Here is a 20,131-nt window from a genome sequence, read left to right as displayed (position 1 = left end):
AGGGGAGAGAGGGCCATTTGCTTTTTGGAGTATGGTGGCACCTCGGTTTTCAAGGGGGATTGATTCCAGGAACCCCTTTGATTACCCAAATCCGAGGATGTTCAAGTGTGTTTTATAAAACAGCATTGTCTTGAACTCCTGACCTCAAGTGATCCACCCGTCTTGGCCTCCCAAAGTGCCAGGATTACAGGTGTGAGCCACCGAACCCCTGGCCATCATGGTGAAACCCCGTCTCTACTAAAAATACAGAAATTAGCCAGTTGTGGGGTTGTGCACCTGTAAACCCAGCTACTCGAGGTGGAGGCAGGAGAATCACTTGTACCTGGGAGGCAGAGGTTGCAGTGAGCCGAGATCGCACCATTGCACTCCAGGCTAGGGGACAGAGCAAGAATTAAAAAAAAAAAAAAAAAAAGGCCAGGCTTGGTGGCTCACGCCTATAATCCCAGCACTTTGGGAGGCCGAGGTGGGTGGATCACGAGGTCAAGAGATTGAGACCATCCTGGCCAACATGGTGAAATCCCATCTCTACTAAAAATACAAAAATTAGCTGGGCATGGTGGCATGTGCCTGTAGTCCCAGCTACTTGGGAGGCTGAGACAGGAGAATTGCTTGAACCTGAGACACAGAGGTTGCAGTGAGCTGAGATCGTGCCACGGCACTCTAGCCTGGCGACAGAGCGAGATTTTGTCTCAAAAAAAATAAAACAACAACAACAAAAAACTGGCATTGTATTTACATATATAACCCATGAGCATTCTCCTGTATACTTTAAATCATCTCTAGATTACATAACAATACCTAATTCAATGTAAAGGCTGTGAAAATGGTTGTTACAATGTATTGTTTTTTAACTTCTATTATTTTTTATGGTTGCATTTTTGTTTTTTATTTATTTTCCACAATATTTTCTATCCCCAGTCAGTTGAGTCCGTGAATGTGGAACCCAAGAATAGGGAAGGTTAACTGTGAGCATATTGGAGAGAGTCCTACGATAGGCTCTCACTACTGTGGTTTTTCTTTCTCGCTCCTTTCCATTTTGTTTTTTATTTTTATTTATTTATTTTTTTTGAGACAGCATCTCGCTCTGGCACGATCTCTGCTCACTGCAACCTCCACTTCCCAGATTCAAGCGATTCTCCTGCCTCAGCCTCCTGAGTAGCTGGGATTACAGGCAGCTGCCATCATGCCCAGCTAAATTTTGTATTTTTGTAGAGATGGGGTTTCACTGTGTTAGCCAGGCTGGTCTCAAATTCCTGACCTCAAGTGATCCGCCTGCCTTGGCTTCCCAAAGTGCTGGGATTACAGGCGTGAGCCATGTCCGGCCTCCTTTGCATTTTAAACAAAAGGTAGCCACACATCCCCCAAATTTGTATATATTTCTGAGCTTTCTTTGTCTTTTTGGATGTGGACAGACATTTTATGAAAAGTCAGTAAAGGTAACAAATCTCACTACTCACAAAGAGCTGTTGTCACATTTCTGGGTTTGCTGTGGGCCCTGTGTGCACTGATGTCACTCTGGAATTGCACCCGCAGTTTGTAACTGAAACTGTGGCTGTGCCCACCCTGGGCCCCTTCGTCTAAGGCTGTATGGTCGTCTCCAAGCTTGGGCCTCTGGAGTTGGACCTTAGTCACTTCAAGTCAGTCACTGACCGTGATGATGCTATGAGGACCCTCCATGGCCTGGGAGCTTTCTTTACCTTTTTAGATTCATTTAGATTCTCAGGAATTAGATTCTGGGCTGATTGGGCATTCTGTGTAATTTCTGAGTTTTTGGTTGTAGGGTTGCTTTTCTCTACATGTATTCTTCCCACGAAATTATGAAGTTGCATAATGATCTGCCTTCTTCTTCATCCCAAAGCAACGTTGGCCCAGAAAACCCCAGCAGGATCTGCATCATCATCGAGCCGGCCCAGCTTCTGAAGGGAGATGTCATGGTGAGTGCCCGCCGTGGCCGCAGATGTGTCTGTGTCCCCACTCTCCCAGTGGTGATGACTTGAAATCATGATTCTGTGTTAAAAAAGTAACCCCCACCCCCAAAAAAAAGTACCCTGTAGGAAGAATGAAAAGTAGCTTTTATCTTAACACTGGGGTCCCCCACCCCCGGGCCGTGGACCTTATCGGTCCGTGGCCTGTTAGGAACTGGGCCTAGTGAGCGAGCAGGACCACCTGAGCCTCCCGTCAGATCAGCGGTGCCATGAGATTCTCATAGGAGTGCGAACCCTATTGTGAACTGTGTGTGCGAGCGATCTAGGTTGCACACTCCTTAGGAGAATGATGATCTGAGGTGGGTAAAAATATTGAGGCGCCGTTAGCATGGAGATGCGGATAATTCAGCCATAGTTTACATCTCAAGTGATGTGGGCGATTGATGAGAAGGCGGTTGAAGCGTCTGGTGAGTAGTGCATGGTTAGGAATAGCCCTGTAATAATTTGAGCAGGCGCCAAGAAGTGAGCGGAACAGTTTGATCCTGAAACCATCCTCCACCAGTCCATGGAAAAATTGTCTTCTGTGAAACCAGTCCCTGGTGCCAAAAAGATTGGTGACCACTGCCTTAAGGCATTTAGTTAACTTTCTGAATAAAACTATTTTAATTAAAGGGACGGAACAAATCTTCATTCTTGATTCTCTTTCATTCTAGAGCCCCTTGAGATATATAACCTGGAAATTAATGTCCTAACTTGGCCACTCACTTCGGAGAACCCCTGTATTCTGACTATAATTTGCATTCTTCACATGATCACAGGCCTCCCAGAGTGTGGGTGCAGAAATAGAATATTTAAGTATCATTAATAGCCGAAGTGTGAAATACAGCTGGTGCAATTACAGCTTGATTAATGGTCAAAACAATGATTTCTCCAGATAATTTTGACTCTTGGGTGTGTTGGTTCTTGGAGGAGATTAGCCATTACATCATTACATTTTTGCCTTTTATCTTTCTTGAATACAGACAATTCATACATTTAAAATAATTTTACGAAAGTTTTTTATCTGAAATAAGGTAAGCTTTTAAGGCATATAATATGACTTTCAGCATGCATAGAATCATAGAATGTAAAGATTTCATGGCCTTGGAAGACCCACTTCTATAAGGCAGTAGGGTGAATTGAGAATTAGCTTTTCATTGTATTATAAATGCCCTGTACAATGTTTTTGAGGATATTCATTAATTTCCCCATAACCCCTAGATTTTAAAATCTTAGCTTAGTGGGTGGTGAACTCCCTACCTTGCTGGTCCTGAATTCTTACAAAAATCAAATCAGCGAGGATCGAAAGTGGAGAGGATTGAAGGTGGAGACCGTCTAAACCCATCCATGCCAGCGGGGTCCCTCTGGGGCCTCCAGTTCTGTCCTGTTTCACATGCTCACCACCTAATTGAGGGGTTCTTCAGGCCTGGAAGGCAGATCTGGAACAACAGCCGGGCCCAGCCCTTTTCAAGGCATTGAGTAAGCACTTTATAAACATCTTGCCTCCCATTTCATAGGCAAGAAAGCTGAGGTTTGGGGTGCGTCATACGTTTTTATAGACGCGTTTCCTTAGCTCTCTGTTCTACTGTCCTAAGGAGGAGGACCTGGGCTGGAAGTCTGTCCTCAGCGGTGCTGTGCTGCAGCGATGGTGCAGCATCCCTGTGGTTGGAAGTGAGAGGGAGGACCAGGAGGGGAGAGAGACATCCGCTCTGGTGTTCTCTCACATCCTGTGGTCCAGAAGGCAGCCCTGGGCTTGTTTCCTAGGAGACTTCACCCTGGAGGCTACTTCTCCCAGGACACTTCCTGGGATTGTTGGACAAAGGGCCTGAGTCTTTATTGAGCACCGGCTATGTTCAGCACTTTACTCCTCCACCCACTCTGGAACTGGGTCCAGTGTTCCAGCTTTAAAGAAGATGCCGGGCTGGGTGCAGTGGCTCATGCCTGTAATTCCAGCACTTTGGGAGGCTGAGGTGGGTGGATCACGAGGTCAGGAGATCGAGACCATCCTGGCTGACACGGTGAAACCCCATGTCTACTAAAAATACAAAAAATTAGCCGGGCATGGTGGCGCGCGCCTGTAGTCCCAGCTACTCAGGAGGCTGAGGCAGGAGAATGGCATGAACCCAGGAGGCAGAGCTTGCAGTGAGCCAAAATTGCGCCACTGCACTCCAGCCTGGGCGACAGAGTGAGACTCCGTCTCAGAAAAAAAAAAAAAAAAATAGTAGGCCAAGAGAGGCTGGGGGCGATGCTGGTAGGATTTGCACCCGCCCTCATCTTGTTTGCATAGTGTTCTACCTGCCCTGGGAGGCAGCATCTCAAGGGCGGGTGCTCCCCAAACCAGATCTTCAGTGATGAGTAGTTATGGCCCCATGACCCAGTCCCTTTAAGATGACTCATGGGAGGCAGCTGAACAACTCAGTCATGGAGGGTGACCCTGAGGCTAAGATGTGGCTTCCCCCCTACCCTCCACCAAGAGCATGGGACAACCCTCTCCCCTGGGCTGTTTATGGGCTGGTAACTGCAGGGTCTTCCTGAGACCAGGCGGGTGGGGCAGTCTCCTGGGAAGTGCCTGGCTCCTCTCCTCTCTTCCAGCTACCTCCTCCTCCACCTGCCTCCTCCTCCTCCTTTCTCCCCTTTCTTCTCTCCCACCCCACCTTTACAAATTTCTCCCTCCTCCTCTTGCCCTTCTTCCTTTTCCTCCTCCCTGCTCCCTCCCTCCTTCCTCCTCATTATTTTCTGTGGCCCCTTCTTCCTACTGTCATTCATCCAGTAGTCTTTTTTTTGAATGTTTTGTGCTTTTTGAGTCCCTGTGCTTGGCTCTAGGCCCATGAGTGAAGTTTTTGCCCTAGGGATCCTGTTGGGGACATGGGCTTTCTGGCAGGAGGGAACCTGCTGCTACTGTGTAGCCCACAGAGGCCTTGATGAGACGGGGTGGGAGAGGTCACAGGAGGACTCAGATGGAAGTGTCCTGTGAGTTGGCTCCAGGTTGGAAGGGGTGTTATTATACAAACAGAGATGCAGCATCCCAGTCTTGAGGCACCCACAGAGGCTGATGCTGTTGTTAGGATGTCTGTCTTGCAAGGAAAGTCGTTGTCTTGGAAGGTTGAAACGAGATTTTGTAGGGCTTACATATTTGCATATTTTGTTTTGGGAAATGTTAGACCTCTTCCCAGTGAAGACCATACTTAGGGTTTGTGAGGATTAAATGTACTCAGTCGCATAAGTCTCCCAGGACAGCACCTGGCGGAGGATGAAACGGCATCGATGTGACCCTGCGGCATCACCAGGTCACTTTCCTCTATCAGACCAGACTGTGGCTTAGTCTTTGGGGCAGCCACTGCCTCTTCCCTCTGGAAGAACCCCCAGCACCCCACCCACCCCACAGGCCCTCTCCCCACGGTGCTGCGTCCTATCCTGTCCCACCCTGTAGTGGGCACCGCAGTCCAAGCGTGTGGTCTGAGTAGACATTACATGCATCTCTGTTGTAGCAGTTGGAATGAGGCTTTGAGTGGGTGGCATGGGTGGCACTTGGAAGGTGTGTGGTGGAGGTGTGGGTTTGGCACTTGATAACTGAGGCAGGCCCAGGAACAGGGTGGGGCGGGGTGGAGAGGGGCCATGAGTGGGTGAAGGAGGCGGTGGCCTCCTTTCCTCAGCGTCCCACCTGCAGCCCTTGGGAGTCTTCCCACTGCCCTCCAGGCCACCGTGGGCTGGCATTCTCCAGCCTGACATCTCCTCCTGGTCCTCTACCTGTTGCTGGCTCTAACCTGCTTGGCATTCAGACTGTGTGTCCCTCAGGCCACTAGAACCCGCCAGCCGCCTCATGCTGCCCCAGCTGATCCCGCCATTCTGTCCCCAAGCCCTGCTGATCCAGCACTGTCCACCCACCCTGGCCCTGATCGCTCAACTCAGGCTTCACCGTTTGGTCTCAGCTTAAACAGCAGAGGTGATTCTCCCACAGTCCTGGAGGCTGGGAGCCTGAGATCCAGGTGTGGGCAGGGTGGTTTCTCCTGAGGCCTCTCTCCTTGACCTGGAGGTGGCTGTCTTCTCCCTGTGTCCTCACCTGGGCTTCCCTCTGTGTGTCTGTGTCCTCATCTCTTCTTCTTACAAGGACACCAGTTATCATTCATTCGGGCCCAGCCTAACGACCTCATTTTAATTTACCTTTGTGAAGACCCCATCTCCAAACACAGCCCTATGCTGAAGTGCTGAGACCTTCAACCTATGGATTTTAGAGGGACACCATTCAGCCTGTGACAACTCTCTTTATTAAATAAACCTCTCTTAGAAAGTTTAGTAAGATTACTAGTGCAGTCAGGTGCCATTGACAGCCCGGTCCATGTGGCTGTGGTTTGTCAACAGCCTTTATCCTGAGCACGTTCAGCGTGCGGCCTGCATGAGAGGATGTGGTGGACATGAGAGTGGGCAGTGCAGGGCTCCTGCTCCCGGGAGTCTGGGTCCTCCAGGGAGATGAGCATGCAGATAGCTAGGGCAGGTGGAACTGAGCATGGCAGAAGGTGTGCCGTGGCAAGAACTGAAGGTTAGGTGGGAGAGACGATTTCCAGCGTGTCAGAGAAGGCGTGGCTTCACAGCAGAGCTCACATCTGTGGTCGACCTGGAGAGTAGAAGCCCAGGGTGTCACTGCCAGTGCTCCCATCAGAGTCGGGAGTGCATCTTTTGCCAAAGCCCAGAAATCTCAGTGCTGTTGACTCCCTCTGAAAACGATCTAAGGGAACAACACAGGAAGAAAAAAATGTGGTTGCACGTTTCTCATTATTGGCAAAGCATCCCTAGAGAGGAGCGGGAGCCATCCCCTCCTCCTGTTCACGCTTCTTCTGGGTGTTCTGAGGGTGTGCAGTGCAGGAGTAGCACCGGATTCATCCTCTCCAGCCTCTTCCCACCTTCCAGTGACCCACTCTGCCATGCTCAGCACAGGATGCCCACGCCGCCTTCACTTTGCCCTTCATTCAGTTTTTCCCTGTGACTGCTTGACATGCCCTGCTGCAGGTTCACTGAGCACACCTTAAGTTGAGAAGGCTGCAGTGGGGGAAGAAGTTACAGGGCCTTTTCTGTGTAAAGTTCAGATACGCAGGTGGTTTTATTTCTTTTGGCAACAGTCATGGCTTGGAGAGGATCCTAAGGAGCAGAAAGCATGTGCATAGATTTATACCCTGAAGACTGCAGATGTCTTGGTGCTCTCAGTCTGGGTGTTTTCTGAGGCTGTCTGTGTACTTTTGAAGGCGGAAAGTGGCTTCCCAGGCGGGCTAGCCATCCTTCATTCTCCTCCTTCGAAAGGCCTCTTGTCCTCTTTGAGTTTTCCCCTCCGTGGTTCTGGTGTCTGCCTTGCCTGCGGGGACATCTGCCTGGCTTTCCTCATGAGGGCCTCTGCACTGGGACTTACTGGCAAAGATCACAGTCATCAAGTTCACAGAGAAGGAAGGGCCAGAGTCAAGTCTAACTGCAGAAAGTGACTTGGGAAAACAGAGCCCCACTTGCCACTCCCTGGACTCAGTTACTAGCAGGTGGAGCTGCTGCAGGCAACAGCAAAGCTGACCATGACTCGCCGTCTGCCTTCGCCTCGACACAGCCAGCCCATCCCTGCTCAGCCCCTCCCAGTTGCACACCTGACCCGTCCCATCTTTGCAACGTGCTTTTCGCCAAAAGTCAGATTCTTAAGCCTGCTCCTTTCAAAAGGGCAGAACCTCAAGAGGTTTAGTAAATATGGCATTGTCGGGCAGTGCCATGGAGAGGGCAGCCGAGGCCTTGTGTAACCCTGTTCAGGAATTCATGCGGGCCCATCAGGAGTCTGGCAGGGCTCCAGGGGCCTGATCCGGCTTGCTCCCTCCCTGATCTCGGCTCTCAGGTCCAGAGTTTGTAAACACATGCTTCATCTTGCTCCCCCTGCTTGGGCAAATCCACGGCCACTTGAATTTTGTGTTCATGGTTGCTGGCTCTAGAACCTTGCTCCGGTGACCCGACTTGTAAACAAAGGTGTTGCCTGCTCAAGAAGTTTTCACAAACAAACAGTGCTGTTGCTGGTTGTTTCTTACCAAGGGCACTTACATAAGGCCAGGGAAAATGAAAGTGTTCTCCTGAGACTCTGCCCCAGGAGAGGTTTCTACAGATCTCTGTTGGACACATCACAGCATTATTTTGTGATTGTCTTTTCCTCTCGCTTTTAGACTGGGCTGCGTCTTAATCCATGCTGTCGTCTCAGCATAGTGGACTTGGTTGTGTTTTCACTTGCAGCCAGTATTTACCCACCTTTCAATTGCTTTAGGTCATGAATTACAATATTGCGAACATCTGAAATCATTTTCGGCTCCAAGCGAAGAAATCATGGTTTAGTGTTGGCCCTGCCTGACTTAAGTCTTTGACCTATGGGGCTTAGCTATCTAACTTTCTACCCTCCAAATATGTGGCTGTAACTCATTCTCTGAGTTCACAGATTCCTTGAGGCCTACGTAGACAGTTGCCTGGGCCACCAGTGGAGCGTTGAGTGAGAACGCTACTCTTTTCTGTTAGGGATGCTTTGAGGGTTCTGCTCTTTTGCTTAGTAAATTTAGGGGAAGCAGATCTGAATAGGAGCTGCCCAGCAACGACTGGCATTGGGGGAGTATAGGAACCTGAGGGCTGACTTCTGAATTGGGGACTGGCATTCCTGGGGCTGATACCTTAAGCCTTGACCCTCTTGGTACAAGGTGCTTTTTCTCTTGTTGATGGAGAGTTTGAAATAAAAATACACTTATGTGGCCTAAAGTTAAGCAAGTCATCAGCGTCTTTAAACACTGGATTGATGGATAACTTCTTTGAGAATTCCACGTGTCTGCCTTCGACTTGGTGTACTCCAGGAGCAAATGAGGTCCAGGCAGGGCTCTGTTCCTGGTCACCAGCAACTTGTCCAGTCCAGTCAAGGGCACAGGCATATTTTTATTTTTATTTTTATTTTTTGAGACGGAGTCTCGCTCTGTCGCCCAGGCTGGAGTACAGTGGTGCAATCTTGGCTCACTGCAAGCTCCACCTCCCGGGTTCATGCCATTCTTCTGCCTCAGCCTCCCGAGTAGCTGGGACTACAGGCACCGGCCACCATGCCCGGCTAACTTTTTGTATTTTTTTAGTAAAGACGGGGTTTCACCATGTTAGCCAGGATGGTGTCGATCTCCTGACCTTGTGATCCACCCACCTCGGCCTCCCAAAGTGCTGGGATTACAGACGTGAGCCACCGCGCCCGGCCCGGCACAGGCATATTTTTACACCACTATTAGAAAATAAATTTTTGCGATGGTTTCTGAATTGCCTCATCAGACTAAAAGAAAGCAAGAGTGCTTACAGGCCTTCCCACTGAGATCATCATTCACCCTATATGTTTTTGAGTACCAAGTGCCCTCTCTCTAGAAGCTTATGCCCTTTAAATAATATATTCATATAAATATAGCATATCATTATTGGATTTATGAATTATATTAATATGTAGTGCTAATTTAATCTTTATAACAACATAGCCAGGTCAATATCATAATACTCATTTTGCAGTCAGAGAATTTAAAGTCTAAAGAGGCTACAACATTCTGAAGATCTGAGTGCTCCCAGTGATTTGTGATGTTGGCATCACACCCACGTACTTTTATGGTTGGCTCTATGATAGCATGGTGACAGGCCATGCGCAGCCTTCGTTGCAGTGCTTGCTATTTCTTATTTCGTTTTTCTATGCTACCAAATCGTGACTGCACATCTTTGAGTTGTTATTTTAAATGCAGATATTCTAAAATCTGAAGGCAAAGGATCAACATATTCTAGAAACACTCTGGGGAGACCCAGGTAAATAAAGTTAAAGCCGGAGGGATGAAGAGAAAATTATAGACTTGAATCACTCTAATCTTTACGAAATGTTTGCATTACTATTATATCTTAAAGGGAGGCATTTGGGGGCCCTCGTACCAAGTACCATGTTGATTGTTCTTTCTGTTAAGTATTACAAGCATAATTCTGAGCTCTTGCCATCGGTCCTAAAAAGATTTGTTGGTGTAGATAACGCATAATTATTGCACACTATGGAGGGCTCCTGGTTGGTGAGTGGATTTTGTCTCAAGATCTGACCTGCTGTGTTGATGGTGGTTGCTGGGAGCCCCGAGTTAGGGAAAATCCTGTGATTTTCCGTGTCTTTCAGAAGAAGCCGGAGTCAGTTCATGATTTGGTCAGGGGGACTGGAGGGGGTGGTGTTTACCTCCCTTAATCAAGAGGAAAGAGATTTAATATGAAACAGGGAGTGTGTATGATGAGGCCGTTAGGATCTCAAGCCAGCAAACAAAGTTAGCATTAAAATACACAGAGAAACCCCTGAAGGGAGGGCCACGTGATTTCAGGCAGCAGTTGTTCTCTGCCAGTGGGATAGACCGCTGTTTCTTTCACTGTGGAGCCTTAGGAGTATTTGAAAGCTTGTGCTGTGAAAAATAGGAATCTTACAGGAGAATCATATGGGGCCTGGAGAGGAACCTGTTTGGGACAGGCCGATTCCCATCTCCCGCCGCTCTGTACCTCCTGGGCACCATGGCCTGCCTTCTCCTCCCTTCTGGTATGTGGAGGGAGCTGGGATTGCTGCGGGAGGTGCAGTGTGTTTGTGTGTAGCTGCTATGAGGAGCAGTGGGGGGACCTGGGGGAGCATCCTGGATTCCTGAAGAGGGAGGGCAGGACCTGGCCTGGAAGGAGGCCCTGCGCTGGGCGGGGCGGTACTGACGGGAGGGGCACAGTGAGCTGCGGTTGGGGAGATTCCACTGTGCCCCTTATGCGGCCTGTACTGGAGCCCACAGCTCCCTCTGTTTTCACCCAGGACACTCCCTGCCTGCCAGGACCGAGCCCACAGCTGCCTCCTGAGGAATTTCCTGACTCCTGTGGGCAGATGTTGGTGCCCATGTCAGCACAGGCTGCGTGAGCTATCAGCTGACATCCTGTTGTTGTTTTTATTTTTTTAAATCTCTGGTTCCCTTAAATATTTATAAAATTTGAGAGCAAGACTGGCTTGAATTGGGGCCTCTCTTTTCCTTTTCCCTTCCCTAACCACTTTTCACTCCCCGTTTGCAAGGCACCAGTGGGAAGAAGGCAGACAGGGAGAGGTGGGTGCTATCATCCTTAGCAGTGGGGACGCATGTGTGGATTTACCCTTGGCCAGAAGGACCTCCCTCTGGGGATCTCTACAATATGCCCCAGGTTGAAGCATTTGAGGGGTGGTCAGTGTACTGAGTGTGGGGCATGCGGAGCTCAAAGGAGGGACCCAGATAGTCTCAGAACATCCTGGAAGGATCCCTGCAAGGGCAGCCTTTGATTGAGTCTTGCTGAGAAGTCAGACAGTCTCAGACAGAGGTGGTAGATTTGTGGCCAATGTGCCATTGGCTGTTGGAAAGCAAATTGAGGCAACATTTCTTCACAATGCCAGTTCTCTCTACTTGCAAACACCCTGGTTCCTGGGCCCCTGGAGGCCAGGCCTGAGTCTGAGCCCCATGTTTACGGCACCCCTGGCCAGCGCCAGGCCATACAAGGGAGACCCAGTCATGTTTGTCAACAGGGAACATCCTTCTACGGTCTTAATTATATTTTTTGGTTTGTTTACCCGTCCCTTTCCTTGTAGATAGCACAAGGGTAAACATCTTCTGGGTCTGCCTGGAGTCACAGCTCCCTGCCTCCTTGGCTGGGCTTCTGGGTCTTTTGTTCCTCTGGTGGACGTTCATCCGGTTAGGGAAGACAGAGCCCTCCCTGCCACGTTCTCCTGCGTGCTGGTCTGGATCATATCTGCTGCGGTGGCTTCTCATTTACTGTTGTGAGGCATGTGATATTTTAAAGCCATCTCTCTCCAAGAAAAGTCTCTTTTACGGGAACGTGGCTGTCTCTGCTAGTCACCACCCCTCAGCCTCGGGGTGGGGGAGGTGCCCGCCTGTGCACGGTTTGGTCTGAGAGCAGAATCTAGCCTGTCCAGGGCCTTCGACCTTCTGGGGATTTGGGAAAGTGCCACTACCTGGTGGTCCTGCCCCTGATCTCTGAGTGAGGGGTGTCCCTGTCCCTGCAGCTCTCCCAGCTGTGGCCTGAGAACCCTCCCAATGATGCCAGTGCTGCGCACGGTCACAAGAAGCAGGGGGGCCCCAGTTATAAAGGCAGGTCGGGACACTCAGGCGCCTGCTCTGCCCACCGTTCCCCACATGCCAGGCATCTGCAAGGAGGGGCTCTACCCTTTGGCTCATTGGCACAATCATTTAGGGTACTTGAGCTGCACCCTGGGGACCTCATGAACCCTAGCTTGAGTTCAAATCACATCAGGGTGATTCTGAACACTTGTCTCACACGACCCCTGACAGGACCTCTGGACAGTCAGGCATGGGAAGCTAAATGCCAACACCCTCTCTGTCTCCCTCTCTCCCTTCCTCCTTCTTTGTGTCTCTGTCTCTAAATTACAGCATGCACATAATCATTTAGGATAGTACACACAGTAATGACCAGCTGCTTCTTTTTGGAAAACAAAAAGCTTTAAGTTGCAACATGGAGCATTGAGATCAAAGAAAAGCTATCACAATCAGTTGTTAAAGTCTAGAAAAAAGAGACCATGGAATTCCATTTTTCAGATGTGTTCCAAAACAGGGCACATTCAGGTGGTCTGAAAGGGTTTAGGTGTGGCCTCTCTGAGGACTAGCGATAGTGGTGTTCAGAGCTGTGGTTCCACAGGAGCAGCACAGGGAACACATTGAAGCCTCCAGTGGAGCCCCGCACCCAGCAGCAGCAGTGTGGTGCCTCTGCCTGCACCCCAGCTGTCTGCAGGCGCCTGTCCCCCAGGGCTGAAGTTCCACTCCAAAGCGTGAACTCCCAGCCAGAGTCCAGAGGGGAGGCCCTGCTGTGCTGGCCTCCGCAGAGTGTGTTCCTTGCCGGGAGCATGTGTCCCCGCTGCAGCTGCTTTGTTTTGTTTTGTTTTGTCTCTCTAACCCAGGTGAAATGCTACCACAAGAAGTACCGCTCGGCCACCCGTGATGTCATTTTCCACCTGCAGTTTCACACTGGGGCTGTGCAGGGCTACGGGCTGGTGTTTGGGAAGGAGGATCTGGACAATGCCAGCAAAGGTGAGGCGCGGAGCTGGCAGCCCTGTGCTTGTGGGCAGCTGTGGTTGAATCTCCTTGGTTGATTCTTTCACTATCCTCTCTACCCTCTTTCCAAAATTCAGCCTACTGACAAAATTGTTCCCAAATCGGGAGAAAGTGATCATTGATCTTTGGGGGAAAAAAATTATGGATAACCAATGAAACTGCCTATACTTTCTGTATCATGGGGCGTCTTTATTGCAGATTTGCGAGTGGTGCTGCACTGGTTGGAATAAAGGACAAAGTCAGCCCATCCTTTTCCAGTTAATCATCTCCACAAATGTGTTAAAACACATTGTTTTCTTCAGATGACCGTTTTCCTGACTATGGGAAGGTTGAATTAGTCTTCTCTGCCACGCCTGAGAAGATTCAAAGTGGGTAGCTTGGTGGAATACGGGGAGGTCCTTGTTGACACTGGTGAAAGGTGCATGATGGCTACACTGGGGCTGTAGTACTAGTCTCCTGCCTTTGTGCATATTTGGAGATTTCTGTGATTAATTTTATTTAAATTCAGGATATTGGATAGTGGAACAAGAAGGCCCACTTGTGTCAGTAAGCCCCAGAAGTGGCGTGACTTGCTCACAGCCACTCAGCCAGGAGAGCCTTGGGCATGACTGGCCGTTCTTGTAGGAGTAAGGTGGTATTGCATTGTGGTTTTAATTTGCATTTCCCTGGTGGTTAGTGATGTTTAGCATTTTTTCGTGTGTTTTGTTGGTCATTTGTATATCTTTTGAAAAATGTCTGTTCATATCATTTGCCCACTTTTTGATGAGATTATTTATTTTTGTTGAGGATTTGTTCGAGTTCCTTGCAGATTTTGGATATTAGCTCTTTGTCAGATGCATAGTTTGCAAATATTCTCTCTCACTCCGTGGGTTCTGTTTACTCTGATGATTATTTCTTTTGTGGTACAGAAGATTTTTGGTTTAATTAGGTCCCATTTACTTATTTTTGTTCTGTTGCATTTGCTTTTGGGGTCTTAGTCATGGATTATTTGCCTAAGCAAATGCCCAGAAGAGTTTTTCCTAGGTTGTCTTCTAGACTTTTTATGGTTTCAGGTCTTAGATTTAAATCTTGGATCCATCTTGAGTTGATTTTTATAATATAAGGTGAGAAATGGGGATCCAGTCTTATTCTTCTACATGTGGCTAGCCAGTTTTCCCAGCACCGTTTGTTAAATAGGGTATTCTTTCCCCAGTTTATGTTTTTGTATGCTTTGTTGAAGATCAATCGGTTGTAGTCAGTTGTATTTCTGGATTCTCTATTCTGTTCCATTGATCTGTGTGTCTACTTTTATACCATGATGTTTTGGTAACTATAGCCTTTTAGTATAGTTTGAAATCCAATAATATGATGCCTCCAGATTTTTGTTTTGTTTTGTTTTTAGGATTGCTTTGGCCATTTGGGCCCCTTTTTGGTTCCATATGAATTTTAGGATTTTTTTTTTCTAGTTTTGTGAAAAGTGATGTTAGTATTTTGATAGGAATTGCATTGAATCTGTAGATTGCTTTGGACAGTATGGTCATTTTCAGTATATTGATCCTTCCAATCCATGAGCATGGGATGTGTTTCCACTTGTTTGTGCCATTTCTGATTTCTTTCAGCAGTGTTTTGTAGTTCTCCTTGTATGGATCTTTCACCTTTTGATTAAGTATATTTCTAGTTTTTTTTTTTTTTTTTTAGCTGTCTTAAATAGAATTGAGTTCTTAATTTGATTGTCAGTTTGGTCATCGTTGGTGTATAGCAGTGCTACCGATATGTGTACATTGATTTTGAAACCTGATACTTTACTGAATTCGTTTATCAAATCTAGAAGTCTTTTGGAGGAGTCTTTAGTGTTTTCTAGGTATATGATCATATCATTGGCAAATAGCAACAGTTTTAATTCCTCTTTTCCAATTTAGGTGCCCTTTATTTCTTTCTCTTAGCTGATTGCTCTGGCAGTACTATTCCAGTACTATGTTGAATAGAAGTGGTGAAAGTAGGCATCCTTGTCTTGTTCCACTTCTCAGGGGGAATGCTTTCCACCTTTCCCCATTCAGCATGACATTGGCTGTGGGTTTGTCATATATGGCTTTTATTATTTTGAGGTAAGTCCCTTCTCTGCCTAGTTTGTTGAGTGTTTTTATCATAAAGGGATGCTAGATTTTATCGAATGCCTTTTTCGCATCTACTGAAATGACATATGGTTTTTGTTTTTAATTCTGTTTGTATGGTGTATCACATTTATTGACTTCTATATGTTAAATCATCCCTGCTTTCCTGGGATGAAATCCACTTGATCATGGTGTATTATCTTTTTAATGTGCTGTTAGATTCAGTTAGCTAGTATTTTGTTGAAGATTTTTGCATCTATGTTCATCAGGGATATTTGTCTGTGATTTCTTTTTGTGTTTGTGTGTGTGTTTTATATTCTTTCCCAGTTTTGGTATCAGGCTGATACTGGCTTCATAGAATGAGTTAGTTAGGGACAATTCCTCTTTCTCAGTCTTTGGAATTGTTCAGTAGGGTTGGCACCAATTCTTCTTTGAATGGATGGTAGAATTCAGCTGTGAACCCATCTGGCCCTGGGCTCTTTTTTATTGGCATTAAAAAAAATTATTGATTCATTTTCACTGCTTGTTACTAGTCTGTTCAGGGTTTCCGTTTCTTCCTGATTTAATCGAGGAGGGTTGTCTGTGTCCAGGAATTGACCAATTTTCTCTCAGTTTTCTAGTTCATATACATAAAGGTGTTCATAGTAGTCTTGAATGATCTTTCGTGCTGGTTGTAATGTTTCAAGTTTCATTTCTAATTGAATTTATTTGAATCTTCTCTCTTCTTGGTTAATCTAGCTAATGGTCTATCAATTTTGTTTATCTTTTAAAAATACCAGCTTTTTGTTTCATTGATCTTTTGTATTTTGTTTGAATTTCATTTAGTTCTGCACTGATTTTTGTTTTTTATTTTCTTCTACTAGCTTTGTGTTTAGTTTATTCTTACTTCTCTAGTTCCTTGAGGTTTGACGTTAGGTTGTCAATATGTAATCTTTCAGACTTTTTGATGTAGGCATTTAGTGCTATAAACTTTTCTCTTAGCACTGGCTTTGCTGTATCCCAGAGGTTTTGATAACTTGTGTCACTATTATCATTCATTTCAAGGAATTTTTAAATTTCCATCATGATTTCTTCATTAAGTAACCAGCATTTTAAAAAGAGAATTAGAAGTATAGTAGGCTGCAAGTATTATGTGCAAAACAAATTTTTTCCCTAAAAAATATATTTCAAAAGAAACCAGTCCCTTTATCATCAAGGTGAATTGTCCAGATCCATCACCAAGATCCACATCCATGGGAGTTTTGTTTCCCTTTTTAATAGCTATGTAAATAATCATGCTTTTTCTATGTTCATTGTCATAGATTTAGGCAAAAACCTTTAAATACATGGCTTGTGTGTTAAAAATCCCCTTGGTGTTCCTAAAAAGACTTGAAGGGAGGAGTGTGGATCTGAGAGCCTGGAGCCTGGATTCAAATCTGTGGGCTCTGAGGCTCAGAGACAGCTTATCGGGCCTCTGTGTCCTCATCAGTGAGGTGGTCTGAAGACTCCTGTTTTGCAGAAGTGTCCAAGCCTGGGACACCGTGGATGAAAAATCAGTGCTTACTTATCCCTTTCCCCTCGTGGTTTTAACTATGGTTCTATCTGTGGAAAATCCTCCACAGTCTCTGATTAGTGTCGTGGCTCCTGGCAGGAGGGTGGAGGATGGAGTGGCTTCTCTCTCCTGCTCAAGTCAGGCTGCTCACCTGTCCTTATGGTGGAGTCCAGTGGATGGAGGTGATGGGTTTCACTGGGACTAATGTTGCTGCCTGTGCCCTGTGCAGGGTCCGAACACTTGTACAACGACCACAGTGTGATTGTGGACTACAACACAACAGACCCACTGATATGCTGGGACTCGTACGAGAACCTCAGTGCAGATGGAGAAGGTGCGTGTGGTCATCTTGTGTGCAGTTATGGAGGTTAAGGGTGCAGGGAAGACAGCCCACTCAAAGATCTGAAGTGTTTTGCAGTCTGCTAAGAAGAAAAAAATCCCTGTTTTCTCAGAGGTCCAGAATCACACCTTTGTGTGACACTGTTGTGAGTTTTGAGGGTCTTCATGAGAATAAGGCATGGTGAGTTTGGGTCAGGGCTTTTTGTGAAGCTGTAACGGGTGGATGAGCTGTCAGTGAAGTAATATCCAGGAGCTCCTTGGCCTGAACTTGTGTGTATGTATAATGCCAGGGACCATTGCCCCTTCTTCCCTCCCTTCCTCTTTGCTGTTGTACGGCCCCACATGCAACAGACATCTTGTTTTAATTTCTGTTTGCTTGTTAGTCTAGTGTTCCTGATTTATGGCTGTATCATTTAAATCTCTGCTTTCATTAAACCATCTCACCCAAACATGTCCTCTGTTCACCTGTGGAATACGCACATTGGGTCATAGCTAGGAGCGTGAAGGAGGAAAGGAAGGAAGGGGCAGCTGTGTGCTGGAATCTCCACAAGACACAACTGGAGGCTGATTTCAAAGGAGAGGAATTGAGGCTTTTCCTGGCGTGTCATGCTGATCTCTTGTCTTTTTCAACCACCGACTGAGAATCAGACTTGCTTTGGGAAAGAAATTAAAACACTTTTTGTCGGATTAGTTACATCCAGATGTAAAATAGCTAAAAGCAAGTGTTGTGGAAAGAACTGCAGTAACACCCCATCTTTGTGGCTCGCTGAGCTTCCCATGACTCCAGGAAGGTGGTGTCTGTGGTTAGTGAGAAAGGACACCAATTGTGTGTCCCAGGGCAGCACACGGCTCCTCTCTGTTGCCCTGGGGAAAACCTTGCTCCTTCATAGGCCTTCTGGGATGGAATTTCAACTCAAGGAATTGTTGCAACGCAAATACACCTGGACCAGAAGTGGAGACCCACAGACGGAATGCTGATGGTAAGGACATTAAAACACAGATGAAATCTGGGGATAGTGGGCAAGTTGTTGTGGATGGGGAGAGCCTTGCTCTGGCCTGTAAAGTAAACAGAGTATTCTTTGCTGGTGTGAATTATTCAGCACACCAGTCCTTCCAGATAACCAGCACGTTAAAAGAAATGTAGCTGAAAACTCTTAGAAAATGATACATTGTCTCTCAAAAGATCACAGTGCACACTGGAATCTTAAAGCTGTGAGAATAATTTCATAAGATTTGTCAAACAACAATTATCAAACTTTTTGATCACGGAGCTCTTTTTCCAGTAACGTCTGTTTGCGTCTGCATAGCTATACTCTGTCTATCACATGGTGATGTTTTCCACTGGAGGAGAGAAGGGTGAAGCAGTGGCTGGTGAAGTGTGTAAATAATCAGTGCAAGGCAAGATGGGGAAAGGGGCTAATTTGGAGAGCTGGATGGGAACTCTGAGGACAGCTGACTTAGCATCCTAAATTCCAGGCTGAGGCGAGTGGATTTTACCAGAGAGGTCCCTTGCTGCATGGGAGCCAGTGAGAAGCGCTCTGTCCTGAAGTGACGATTTGGTGGCTGTGCCGAGTCTCCTGGAGAACAGGGAAGCGAGTTGTGGAAAGGTCATTCTCGTGATGCTGGGAGGTTCCTTGCTTGCCAAGGGAGGGGTGAGCCTGGAGGGTTATTGACCATGAGGGAGGCAGGGGTTCTAAAACACAGGTGGGTGTTCTCTGTGCCAATGACATAAGAGGGGAGCAGTGAAGTCCAGAGGACAGTGTGGAGGAGCCCCAGCTCCTGTGAGGAGCATGCTGTGGAGGGCGGCTCTGTGCTTAGTCCCGCAGTGGGTGCCCCGCTGTTATCCCCAAGCTGGCTCCCAGCTGAGCCTGTGACCTGCCTGCGGGGCAGACTTTATCCTTCCCATGTCACAACCAGAGAACTGAAAGCTGGGCTCCTGCAGCACGTCACTCACAGGTGGTGAAGGACCTACGTTGATTTTATGTAGAAAACATATAGACAGAAAATCAGTTGAGTGTTCACCATCCTTTAGGGGTTACATGAAACTTTGCAGAGAACCCTCTGTGGAATTACGTGTGTGAGCGTGTGTGTATAGATCCATATGTTGTAGAGGACTTGCCGTTATCACTGGGTGAAATAGACAGAATTCAGTCTTAAAGACTCAGCCACCTCAGCGTCTCCTGAAGATGCAGAGGGAGATACTTCTTTACTTAGAGGCCCTCTCAGCCCATTCATGCTGCCTTAACAGATGACCATAACCTGGGTGTCTTAAACAACAAACGTGTATTTCTACTTTGAGAGGCTGGGAAGTCCAAGATCAGGCAGCCAGCCTGGCGGATTCTGGTGAGAGCTGTCATCTGGTTGCCAACTCCTGCCTTCTTGTGTCTCCACGTGGTGGTGAGGAGAGGAAGCTCCTTGGGGCCTCCTTTCTGAGGGCATCAATCCCACTTATAGGGGCTCCACCCTTATGCTCTGAGCACTGCCAAAGGTCCTGCCTCCTAATATCATCACACTGGGGATTAGGTTTTGATGTATGAATCTTAGGGGACACAGATATTCAGTCCACAGCAGATACTCAATGCGTGTTTCTTGAATGAATGATTAGAGAAGCAATTTGAACTTTAAATATCTAAGGCCCTGACATTACAAATCACAATTCTCATTGGTGTATTTTTCAGGCAGCATCTTCTGAGCCAGTGGTGTGAGCAGGTGGGAGACTGCTGTGGACTGTGTGGTTGGAGGTGGTGGAGCCATGCAGGTGATGGTCTGGGCATCCACTTGCGACTCTGTGTCACCAAGAGTTGGGTCTAGGGGTGAGTAGAGAAGGTCTAGCATTGCCATGCAAAGGATGGAGCCAGTCAGGAGTGGGTGCATAGGAGTTCTGGAAAGAAACTGAGAAGGACAGGGCAGAGTGGGAAGGACACCCTGGAGAGAGTGGTTCCCAGACAGGAGGGTGAGGAGTCGGATAGGGCGCCAAGGCAGCCAGGTACACTTTGCAGCCAGATTCACAGCTTTGTCATCACTGCTTCCAGGCTTCATAAAGCAGCAGAGACCCCCTTTATGGGCAGAGTCACGCCCAGACTCCTCAGG

At 47.3% G+C, this 20,131-nt stretch overlaps 1 protein-coding gene across 2 annotated transcripts in view; it reads left to right on the top strand.

Annotated features, from left to right (window-relative positions):
* Nucleotides 1–20,131, top strand: part of LOC129016816 (tensin-3-like) — a 226,236-nt gene that overhangs the window by 110,917 nt on the left and 95,188 nt on the right. Inside the window, exons 13-17 of one of the 2 annotated variants that reach the window (XM_063656412.1) lie at nt 1,859–1,934; nt 12,928–13,057; nt 13,384–13,449; nt 16,932–17,036; nt 17,932–18,021. In XM_063656412.1, the coding sequence (XP_063512482.1) occupies nt 1,859–1,934; nt 12,928–13,057; nt 13,384–13,449; nt 16,932–17,036; nt 17,932–18,021 (467 nt within the window). The remainder of the gene's footprint in view (nt 1–1,858; nt 1,935–12,927; nt 13,058–13,383; nt 13,450–16,931; nt 17,037–17,931; nt 18,022–20,131) is intronic. The other variant, XM_063656411.1, reaches the window with a different exon arrangement.

Source organism: Pongo pygmaeus, chromosome 19 (assembly GCF_028885625.2).
Source record: "Pongo pygmaeus isolate AG05252 chromosome 19, NHGRI_mPonPyg2-v2.0_pri, whole genome shotgun sequence".
Classification (NCBI taxonomy): domain Eukaryota; kingdom Metazoa; phylum Chordata; class Mammalia; order Primates; family Hominidae; genus Pongo; species Pongo pygmaeus.
Note: the sequence above shows the minus strand (reverse complement) of the source record. Positions and strands in the feature narration are given on the sequence as shown.